Here is a 12373-nt window from a genome sequence, read left to right on the forward strand (position 1 = left end):
ATTTAATCTGTATGCTGAGCAAATTATACAAAAAGCTTAACTCTCTGAGGAGGAGTGTGGCATCAAGATTGGAGGGAGACTCATCAATAACTTGTGCAATGCAGATAACACAACTTTACTTGATGAAAGTGAGGAGGATTTGAAGCACTTGTTGCAGAAGATCAAGAAGTGTAACCTTCAGTATGGATTGCATCTCAAGGTCAGGAAAACACTTACCACTGGACCACTAGGCAGAATCATGATGGATGGAGAGACTGAAACTGTCAATAGCTTCATCTTGCTTGGATACACAATTACCACTTTGGTACTAGCAGTCAAAAAATAAGGAGATGTATTGCACTGGGAAAATCTACAGTTATGGACCTCTCCAACTTACTGAGTAGTGATGTCAATTTGAAGACTAAGGTCCATCTGATTTAGGCCACAGACTTTCTGTTTACTTGCTATGCATATGAGAGCTGGACAGTGAATAAGAATGACAGAAAGAAAGAATTGATGCCTTTGAGCTGTGGTGTTGGAGAAGAACACTGAATGTCTCATGGACAGCCAAGAAAACGAACAGATATGTCTTGGAGAGGGTGCAGACAGAATGCTCTTTGGAAGCAGTAATGATGAGGCTTCCACCTTACATACTTTAGACGTGCTGCTGCTGGGAAGAGTGGAAGGTTGGTGAAGGAGAGGAAGACCCTCAACAAGGTAGACTGGCACAGTGACTGTTGCAATGGGCTCTTGTGTGTCGGAAAGTGTGAGGATGGCACAGGACAGAACAAGGTTCTGATCTTCATTCATAGGGTCGCTATGAGTCATGCTCAACTTGATGGCACCTACCCACTAACATCCAATTGGTTGATAATAATCAAATGTAGTGGCTATCAAATGAGCAACAACTGTACACTGAGTGCTGTTTTCATGTACTTACCAACTTCAGTTCTTATGGTAACACTGCAAGGTAGTTATTATTTGCCTCATTTCATTAGTGAAAAACAGAAACTTAAAGCAATTAAGTGCCTGGTCATGTTCACACAACTAGTACATTTACTGAACCAATAATTAGCAGAGTGTACTGAGCTTGTGGCCTAGTGGTACACTGGACTGCAATCCTGAAGGCACATGTTTTGAATCCACCAAGGCACTCTATGGAAGAAGGATAGACAAGCTTCTCCCATGCAATTAACTGCCTCTGAAAACCGGTTGGAAGGTCAGCTGCGGGTCAGCTCTGACTTGATGGAACACAAAAATAACTATGTCGTGGAGCCCTGGTGGTCTAGTGATTAAGCAGCTGCACTGCAAACTCAAAGGCACATGACTCAAAGCCACTAACTATTCAGAGGGAGAAAGATGGGCAGTTTGCTCCTTTGGAATTCACAGCTTCTGAAAATCAGCTGAAGGGTCAGCCATGAGTGGTTCTGAAGAACAAGTATGTGTTGGCCCTGACACTATGTGAGGAGGCATCTGTGAATAAAAAATAAATAAATAAAAAGATAACATCCTGTTTATAAGGAGCTTTTACTGTAGTATCAAAGTCAAGATTTGAACTTATGGGTGTTAAAATTCCCAAACTTTACTTTTTTGTTTCCTTCCTCAGTGAGACGCTAATACAGATAGATAAAATTGCTTCAGTATTACTTGGGAAAGTGGTGGAGATGGAAACTACACATGACAGTGTTCTGTAGGCGAGAAATGTTGTTGTGTGAGTATCAAGACAAAGGAACAATTAGTGTAACAAGGAACAGAAAGCCTATGCAGCATTACAAATGTGACTAATGATCACCTGTAAGTATTATGTAATACATCAGTTAAAACAGATACTTAATCTTGAATATCAGATAGGCTTGCAGCTCTCTATATCACCCTGTGCTGTCTAAAGTGGTAGTCATTAGCCACTTAGAGTCTCTGAGTACTTCAAATATAACTAGCGCAAAGGACAGTTGATGAATATGTGAATCTTATGTTTTCAAGGCTGTAAGTTAGATACAGACCAAATATTTCCAACTAAGTTTTACATCGGAACTGAGATAGTATGTAAACAATGTAACAGGCATTTAAAGATTTAGTATAAAAAGAATATAAAGTAACAAAGATTTTTAAAATATTAGTTACAAGCTAAAATAGCAACATCTTGGATGTACTTGGTTAAATAATGTTACTGAAGTTATTCTCTCATTTCTTTGGAAAACTTAAAATATGTTAGAAAATTTAAAATTATAAAGACAGCTTACATTATATTTATTTAAATTGGACATAGGTGGTATAATCTAAGGAGTATAATGTCTTTTGTTTCTGTTATATAAATATTTAGCTGGGACTGCTGTTTTATCAAAAACTATACAGTACTTTTTCACTTTTTATGTTAATGGTACAAAATTATTGAAGAGAAGTTATTACAATTATTAAAATAATAATAATAAAAAAGATAAGATAGTTAAAGACCTCTGGACCAAAGTAAGAGAGGGGCTGGATGTCTTGAGAGAGTCCACTATGCTTTTCTAGTACTCTTACCCATTTTGCAGGCTGTGAGGTTCTGAGATTCCTCTTTATTCAATCGTTCCGCAGAATTGTTTGCACTAAGCACCCTAGAGAGCTGAGGTAGTGTCTCCCACTAGAACAAGGACTGTCTGTCTCTGCTTATAATAATAAAAAACAACGATGTGAACCCACTGTACTGAAGCCCTATGTGTATGGCCTTACCAAACTGATGCAAATATACTGATACTCATGCAGCTTGCTGTGTGTCTAAAGTAAAATAATTCTTTGCCCCTCACTCCAGGAGTTTCATGTGCCTGCCAGTATCCATGAAAACAGTTAACAGGCTAATTGGTTAATAATAAGTAGAATAAAGTGCACTTAAAAGCCAGTATGGATATTCAACAGGAATTATATGAAATGATTACTTTTGATGCGATCTAAGAATTTGCTTTAATGTATAAAAAAACTGCCTTCAATTTTTAGAATTTAAGTATTTCCTGAAGTTTAAGTTTATATTTTAAAATAATTTTCATAATGAAAAATTTTTGGATTTTTCACTCTAAAAACCTAGATAAGAAAAGTTAGTTTAATATTTGTATAGAATCATGTTACGTACACATGTACTTGCATGAATTTTCATTATTCAAGTGTTAAAAATTACATTTATTTCTCAATTAAAAAAACTTCCCAGAATAAGTTTTTGAAAAAAAGAAACAAAGTAATCATATATATAAGACAGATGCTTGAAAGAAATATTTTACATGCCATACAATGTTCAAAACAAAGGAAATATTATAAAATATATAAAATAAATAAGATACACAATATATTATGGATGGAATTTCACAGATGCTTTTTTTTCTTCTCTTTTCCTTTTACTTCAAAAGTTATAAATACTTTTGAAGCAGCATATAATGTTGCACTTTTAATCTTCTGTTGTACAGTTAAAGAACTTGAAAGTCTTGACTGATTATCGTCTACTGGGCCTTCCCATTCTTTTGTTTCTTCTTCTTTGATTAATAAAGGTTTTCCTATGGTTTGGCCAACAAAGTTACAGACTTCTTGAGCTTTACGCCATGCATTCTCAACAGCAACGAGACAAGCTTTCCGTCTTAGGAATTAAATGCAAAGATTATTAATATGACAATATGAGCTGATGCACCAATAGCTTTAAGGAATTGATAATTTAAAGATGTGCTGAACTTACCGAAGATTCTCAACAGATTCTGGTGTATGATAGAACTGGGGTGGACTGATGACAACAGAGCTATCTAGCTTTTCAACAAGAAAGTTACAAATAGCTTGCATTTTTCCAAATTCAGTAAATGTAATGCAGACCTGTAAATGAAATGGCACCATAAATTACTTTCTTGTGTTAAAATTTCTTCACAGTGTGGTTAAAAATTTAAAAAAATTAAACTATATAGATAAAATGAGGCTACTCAAACTTAAAACGAAGATAAAATAAAAATTATTTTGCTATTAAAGTAAAAATTTTTCATTAGTCATTTTGAAAGTTAAATACTAGCCTAAATATTTTAAAAGTTCTCTTACTCCAATCAAGTATATTCCATTAAAGAGAACTGAAGGATTTTCCTTCATTCTTTTATTTGGCTAATCTCTATGTTCCACTTTCTATGCCATTAGTTTCCTGATTTACAGTAATTATGTATTACAACACTTCCTTGCTGTCTCTGAGGTATGTTTCCTTTCCCACTAGCTATTTTTAAAGACCAGTTTTGGAGTACATTGACTTTACTCATTTCTCATACATTTATTCAACCATTGATACACATTTTGTTCTATGACTTTAATTTCAATACCCACAATGTAATCACACTTGCCTCTCTTCTTCCCTGTAATTCTTACTTCCCTTAATATTTCCATATCTCTTTTGTGTTTTCCTTTTCTTTAGTAGTACTGTGCTGATTATTCTGTTACTAGATTGTGCCTTTCCTTTTACTCATTTTTGATGTGTCTACCTATTTATTAATTTTAATATCCTTCTCTTCTTTCTTATCCCTGGCAACCATTAAGGAATCAACAATTGCTTTTAGACAATATGACACTTCGAAACACACTGGTGATATTTTCAATTTAGAGCTACTATGAAAAAAGTTACTGCTTTTTGTCAGACAGTCTAGATTTTTTGCATATTCATATAAATTTTCCAATTAGTTTTCCATTTTTACAGTAAAATGTGGCTGATAGAAGGATTGCCTGCAGTGTCAGAACCCTTGAACATTGGCTTTTCTAGCCACTGTGTTAAATGTCAGGGACATGGTCTCCAGCTACCTTCACTGTGGACCCCTAGTACTGCAAATCATCAATAGCTGTGGGACCAATATAAGAGCACTTTCCACCCTATGAGGGGTGATGACTTTCAAAAAAAGTGATCAAACAGAATGTGGAAATTATCAAACAAAAATCATTACTGTCATATGTAAGCAAAATACTGCTGAAGATCATCCACAAAGAGCTAGAGCAGTACACTGAGAACTGTTAGAGGTTCACCCTGGGTTTAGAAGAAGCTGTGCCATCACTGCTGATGTCAGATGGATCCTGGATGAAAGCAGAGAATATCAGAAGAATGTCAAATTGTGTTTTATTGACTATGCAATAGCATCTGGCTGTGTGGATTACAACAAACTATGGTTAACACTGATTAAGAATAAAAATCCCAGAATATTTAATTATGCTTATATGAAATCTATAGTTAATTCCAAGAAGGCATTGTTTGAACAGAGCAAGGGAACACTGCCTGGTTTATAATTAAGAAGAGTGTACATCAGGGCTGTATGCTTTCTCCCTATTTAACCTGTATGTTGAGTAAATCTTTTGAAAAGCTAGACTCTATGAAGAAAAATGTGGGTGGTATCAAGATTGAAAGAAGACTCATCACCAACCTACATTATGCAGATGACACAATTTTGCTTGCTGAAAGCAAGAAGGATTTAAGGTGCCTGCTGCAAAAGATCATGGACTATAGCCTTCAGTATGGATTAAATCTCAACAAGAAAACAAAATCTTCACCACAGGTGAATAGGCAACATCAAGAAAAATGGAGAAAACAGTAAAATTGTCAAAGATTTCATCTTCCCTGGATCCACAACAACACACTTGGTACTAATAGTCATGAGATCAGGAGACATATAGCATTGAGAAAATCTGCTGTAAGGGACCTCTCCAAAATCCTGAAAAGTAATAATGTCAGTTTAAATACTCAAGTATACTTGTTTCAGCCATGGGTTTCCAATCATCTGCAAAGCTTCTGAGAGTTAGACAGTGAATATGGATGATACAAGATGAATCAATGTTAGAATGACGCAGGATAGGATAGGAGTCAAACCTGCTGTTTACAGGGTTGCTACAAGCAGAATGTGACTCAAAAACACCTAACAGCAACATTAATCATTTACTCCCTCTCTCTCTTTTCCCAAACATTTAGGGGTTTAAAAGTTTCTATGTATGTCTAAACCTTTCTTAAGCTTTTTAAAATAGTAGTCATATACAATATTTGGCTTTTGGGGACCAACTTATGTTGTTGTTTATCATAGTTTCTTCTAGATTTATCAAAGTTATTCTTTGAGCTTTGTGAATTCCTCTTGTTCATTAAATGCTGTGCAATATTTGGTTGTGTGAATGTACCACTGCTTATTTAACCATGTATTCAGTTCACTGATGGATACTTGGGTTGTTTCCATCTCTTTCTACTATAAATACTACTACAATGAACACAAGTATGTGTGTTTGTGTGCATCACTGATCTTATTTCTTTGGGAGATATATACCTAGGAATGGAATTGCTCGATCAAATGGTATCTCTACTCCCAACTTTCTAAGGGAACACCAAACTGCTGCCTGTAGTAGTTGTACATTTCATATTTCCACCAGCATTCTATTAGTCTTTTCATACCCTCACCACAATTTGCTGTTTGTCTTAATAATACCCTGTTTTAAAGTCTATTGTCATATAAATGATGAAAAAATTAATTGGGGCAATTTTAAAAAATCCTCAAAATCCAAATTTTTAAGGTAATACAATATCTCTTCTACCTAAACATTATCACTAATTCCAGATCCTTTATCCAGGTACTGTCTCCTCAAAGGACAAGCTTTTAAAATTCCTTCAGAACTGAGGTTGCATGACATGAAAACAGCATGATGAGTGGAAAGAGTACCAATATAAAAACAGTTTTAAGTCCAACATCCATCCCTCAATACATAACCATTCATCTACTCTAAAACAAGTCATTCAAAATCCTCAACCATTAATATTCTTATCTTGAAAACAAGTGGAGGCAACAGGGTTGTTCAAAGGTTAAAAAGAAAATATTTTAAAAGTATCTTTCAGTATGAAATTTTCAGACACTGGAAACAATCCCTGCAGTAGAAATGGTAGTAGGAAAACATGACACGGTGAAAGAAATGAGGCAAGAAAATGAACAGCAGAATTTTGTAAACGAAATTATTTATTCATAACAAATACTTTTTAAAACCAAAATTGGCAACTTTACATATAGACTTAATGTGCTAAATTGTATAGGAATTTGATTGACTACTTCTATGGAAGGAATCATTAGAGAAAAACTCAGTATCAGCAGTCAAAACGAGGCCAGGTGCTGATTATGAGGAACAGACCATCAATTACTCATGAAGCAATGGGTTCAAGTGTATCAAAGATGGTGAGGATGACACAGAATAAGCCAGGACTCAGATCAGTTCAGTGGGTCACTATGAGTCATATTCAATGGCATCTAATAACAACAAAGTTCAAATGGATGTTGAAGAAAATTAAAACAAGACCATAGGAAACAAAAGGTGACCTTGAGTCTATCCCACCTGAATTTAAAAACACCAGTGATCTATAACTAGATGTGTTGTAGAAGATATAATGGATATCATTCATGAGGAGAACAAAAGACAGAGAAAAAAACACCCCAACATAAATGTCAGAAGAGATTCGAAAAGTTTCACTAGAGAGTCGAGAAGCCAAAACAAAGGGAAGAGATGAGGCAACATGAGAGGACAAAGGAAAAGTATTAAAGGGAACATGCAGAGAGCTAGCACGGAGAATAAAAATGGAAGATACTCACTAGGTATTATTCAAACTTAAAGAACTAGAAAATTCAAGCCTTGAGCTGCAATAATGAGAGATGCTACAGATAAAATTTGCAATGACTCAGGATGCAGTAAAAATAGATGGGAGGAATACACAGTCACTATAACAAAAAGAACTGCCTAATATTAAAATACTTCAGAAATATCACATGCTCAAGAGTCAGTGGTGATGAAGAAACAGGTTCCGACTGCACTGAAGACTGGGAAAAATAAGCTCCATGAATTGATGGGGTATCAACTGACATGATTCTAATGACAGATGCAGCTTTGGACGTGATTACCTGTCAATGCCAGCACATATGGAAGACATTTACGTGGCTAACTGACTGGAAAAGATCAACATTTGTTCCCATTCTCTAGCAAAATGAGCCAACAGAATGTGGAAATTATTGAAAAGTATCACTAATATCACATTCAAGCAAAATATCACTGAGGATTATTAAAAAACAGCTAGAACAGTACTTTGACAGAGACCTACTAGTTCAAGCTAAGTTTACAAGAGGCCATGCCACCAAAGGTATCCCTACTGATGTCAGAGGGATCCTGGCTGAAAGGAGAGAATACCAGAAGAATGTCTGTGCTTCACTGAGTATGTAAAGGGATTTGACTATGTAGATCATAACAAATTACGACAAAGACTGAGAATGGGAATCTCAGAACACTTAATTGTGCTCATATGAGAATGTATAGCTAGATCAAGAGGCTACAGAGAGAACACTACATGGTTTAAAATCAGGAAAGGTGTTTATCAGGGTTGTATCCTCTTTCCCTATCCATTCAATCTGTATGCTGGGTAAATCATTCAAGAAACTGGCCTTTATGAAGAGGAATGTGGCATCAGGATTGGAGGAAGATCAAAGTCTTCAACATGGATTACATCCAAAATTCTCACTACTGGACACCTATGCACTATCAGGATAGAAGAAGAAAAGAGTGAAACTGTCAATGAGTTCTTCTTACCTGGATTCAAAATCAACACACTTGTACCAGCAGTCAGGAAATCAGGAGATGTATTGCAGTGGAAAGTCTGCAATCAGGCACCTCTCCAAATTACTAAGAAACTATGATGTCAGTTTGAGGACTAAGGTATCCTGATTCAGGCTATGGTCTTCTTAATCACTTGCTATGTATCTGAGAGCCGGACAATGAATGAGGATGTAAAAAAAAATAATTCATGCCTTTGAGTTTTGATATTGGAGAACAGTACTGAATATACCACAGACTACCAAAAGAACAAACAGATATTTCTTGAAAAAGTACACTAGGGTCCTCTTTGGAGGCAAGGATGGCAAAGTTTCATCTCACATAATTTGGCTATGTTGCAAAGAGATGTTATTCTTTAGAGAAAGAAATCATTCTTGGAAGGTAGAGGGTTGGTGAAAGGGAGGAAGAGCCTCAATCAGATAGACTGACACAGTGACTGGTGTAATGAGCTCAAGTATGTCAGAAATAATGAGGATGGTACAGGATATGACAGGGTTCAGATCTCTTGTGGGGTTGCTATGAGTTGTACCAAATTTGAAGGCACCTAACAACAACATGTGAAAGATCATTTCTTACCATCTAAACTTATTTGATATATTTAATTGCCCATGAGAACATTGGAATATGTTGTTGTTATGTGCCGTCGAGTTGTTTATGACTCATAGCGATCCTATGTACAACAGCCCTAAACTCTGCTCTGTCCCGTGCCAATATAACTCTCTGACACTCCCATCCCGATTACCCCAGTAACTGAATCAATCTACCTCATAGAGGGCCTTCCCCTCCTGCACTGTCCCTCCACCCTCCCAAGCATGATGTCCCTCTCCAAAGACCTGTCCCTCCTTACAACATGATCAAAGTATGTCAGACGAAGCCTCAGAATCCTTGCCTCCAAGGAGCAGCCCAGTTTAACCCTCTCCAGGATGAATCTGCTTGTTTTCCTAGCAGTCCTTGATATCCTCAACACTCTTCTCCAGCACCACAGCTCAAAGGCATCAATTCTCCTTCTATCTTCCTTAGTCATTGTCCAACTCTCTGATGCATAACGAGTGACTGCAAAGACCATGGCCTGTATCAGATACACCTTAGTCTCTATTCACTGGAATATATTAGACAAAAAAATCTGAGGGCTTGTTACAGCTATAGCCACAAATACATATACCAATATTTATGGACAATCTGACATACTATGTGTCTAATGATTCCAACTTCCTGGACTCCACCTACAGTCGAATCTTGACTTAAAGACTATCATATATTGTTGTTAGGTGCCGAAGAGTTGAGTGTGGCTTACAGTAACCTTATGAACAACAGATCTGAACTCTGTCCTGTCCTGTTCTGACATACTTGAGCTCATGCTGTTGTCACTGTGTTAATCCATCTTGTTCAGATTCTTCCTCTCTTTTACTGACACTCCAGCTTTATAAGTATGACGCCCCTTTCCAAAGAGTAGGCGCTCCTCACAAGAGGACCAAACAAAGTATGTGCAGTGAAACTTTGCTACCCTTGCCTCCAAAGAGCACTTTGGCAGCATGTTTTCCAAGATATATCTGTCTGTTCTTTTGGCAGTCCATGGGGTATTCAGTACTCTTCAACTCCACAGCTCAAAGGCATCAATTCTTCTTCTGTCATCTTTTATTCACTGCCTAGGTCACAGATGTATACCAAGTGACTGAAAAGATCATAACCTGAATCAAGCACACCTTAGTCTTCACACTGACATCATTGTTCCTCAGTACTTTGAAGAGGTCCCTAACCACGAGACTTTCCCAATGCAATACATCTGATTGTTGGGACAAGAGCATTGATTATACATCCAAGCAAGATGAAATCTTTGATAATTTCAATCTTTTCTACACCGATCGTGATGTAGTATAACATGCCAGTGGTGAGAATTCTAAATTTCTTGGGACTGAGATACAATCCATATTGAAGGCTGTATGCAGTCTTCTACAGAAAGCACCTCAAGTCCTCCTCACTTTCAGAAAGAAAAGTGTCATCTATATTATACAGGTTTGTTGATGAGTCTTTCTTAGATCCTGATGCCACATTCTTCTTCATTGTTGCTGTTATTGCTATGTGCCATCAAGTCGCTTGCGACTCATAGCGACCCTATGTACAACAGCCCTAAACCGTGCTCTATCCTGTGCCAATCACACTGCCTCCGACACACCCATCCCAATTACCCCAGTCACTGAATCAATCCACCTCATAGAGGATCTTCCCCTCCTGTGCTGTCCCTGCTCCCTCCCAAGCATGATGTCCCTCTCCAAGGACCTGTCCCTCCTTACAACATGTCCAAAGTATGTCGACTAAGCCCAAGAATCCTTGACTCCAAGAAGCAGCCTGGTTTAACCCTCTCTAGGATGAATCTGTTTGTTTTCTTGGCAGTCCATGGTACTCTCAATATTCTTCTCCAGCACCACAGCTCAAAGGCATCAATTTTCCTTCCATCCTCCCTAGTCATTGTCCAACTCTCTGATGCATAAGTGATTGCAAAGACCATAGCCTGTATCAGATGCAACTTAGTCTCCAGAGTGACACCATTGCTCTTCATTACCCTGGAGAGGTCCCTATCAGCAGACTTTCCCATCGCAAAACATTCTTCTTCATAGAGTACAGTTTTATGAATGACTTGCTCAGCATACAGACTGAATAGGTACTGGGAAAGGATACTACCCTAACACATACCTTTCTTAATTTTAAATAATGCAGTGTTCCTTTGCTCTGTTCAGACAACAGCTTCTTGATCTAGGTACAGGTTTTGCATTTCTATTTATCTCAATGTTAGCCATAATTTTTTATGATCCACATAGTCAAATGCCTTTGCACAGTCAATAAAGCACAAATAGGCATTCTTCAGCTATTCTCTGCTTTCAGCCAGGATCTGTCTCACATTAGCAATTTTATACCTAATGTCATAGCCTTTTTTTGAGCCCACATTCAACTTTAGGCAGTTCCCTGTCATTTTCAGGCATTTGTTTATGACCTTTAGCAATATTTTGCTTAAATATAATAGAAATGGTATTGTTCAATAATTTCCCCATTTTGTTGAATCACCTTTCGTGGGAACTGGCACAAATATGGATCCCTTCCAGTCAGTCGGCCATATCATCTGTTAGACAGAAAGCCCTATACACATATGTAATTAGAGAGCTCTGGTGACCTAGTGGTAAGGAACTGCACTGCAATCCCTAAGGAACACCGTTCAAATCAACCAGCTGCTCCGGGGAGATGGACAATCTCCTCCCTCCCTTGCCATTAACTGCCCTGACAACTTGAATTAGACCTGCTCTTAAGAAAATGCAAGATATAATAAAACATAAAGTAAAATGAAAGACAAGCAGAGTTTGGCAAGTCTTTAATAATCTGTATAATAAAGCAGGAAGCTTTAGTACATTCTTTCTCTACTGGGAAGGTCAGTCCCTAGAAAAAAATCAGTAGCCTCTAAGCATTCCAATTTTCCATGATGCCTAGTTATGTTTGCTAAGATTGCTTCTTTTTCCCCCTAAAGCAAACTCCTACAGGCAAAAACAACTATCCAAGAAGTGTTGTAACATATCCCTAAGCTTTTAATTCCCACAATTTAGAATCCTTCCAAATTGCTCTTTACCTAGTTTTGAAAGATTTTTTCCAGTTCTAATTACTACAAAATAACTTTTGCCTAGTGGATCTTTCTAAAGTCTATCAGAATTTTAAAAATTCCTTTGTATTTAAATTTTAAGTGGAAAAAGCTTAAATTCTAAAAGTAACTATTATGGCAACAAGTGTAATAGAAATTACTCTTTTTTCCTTTTAGAAA

General features: G+C 36.9%; 1 protein-coding gene across 1 annotated transcript in view; it reads right to left on the minus strand.

Annotated features, from left to right (window-relative positions):
• Positions 1-3309: 3309 nt before the first annotated feature.
• The window catches only part of LOC102866969 (interleukin-1 receptor-associated kinase 1-binding protein 1-like), a 40907-nt gene continuing 31843 nt past the window's right edge, over positions 3310-12373 (minus strand). The window contains exons 3-4 of the mRNA XM_006898435.1: positions 3674-3804; positions 3310-3577 (exon numbers count right to left, since the gene is read on the minus strand). Coding sequence (XP_006898497.1) covers positions 3310-3577; positions 3674-3804 — 399 coding nt within the window. The remainder of the gene's footprint in view (positions 3578-3673; positions 3805-12373) is intronic.

Source organism: Elephantulus edwardii, unplaced genomic scaffold, assembly GCF_000299155.1.
Source record: "Elephantulus edwardii isolate Elephantulus edwardi_28Jun2011 unplaced genomic scaffold, EleEdw1.0 scaffold00229, whole genome shotgun sequence".
Taxonomy (NCBI): domain Eukaryota; kingdom Metazoa; phylum Chordata; class Mammalia; order Macroscelidea; family Macroscelididae; genus Elephantulus; species Elephantulus edwardii.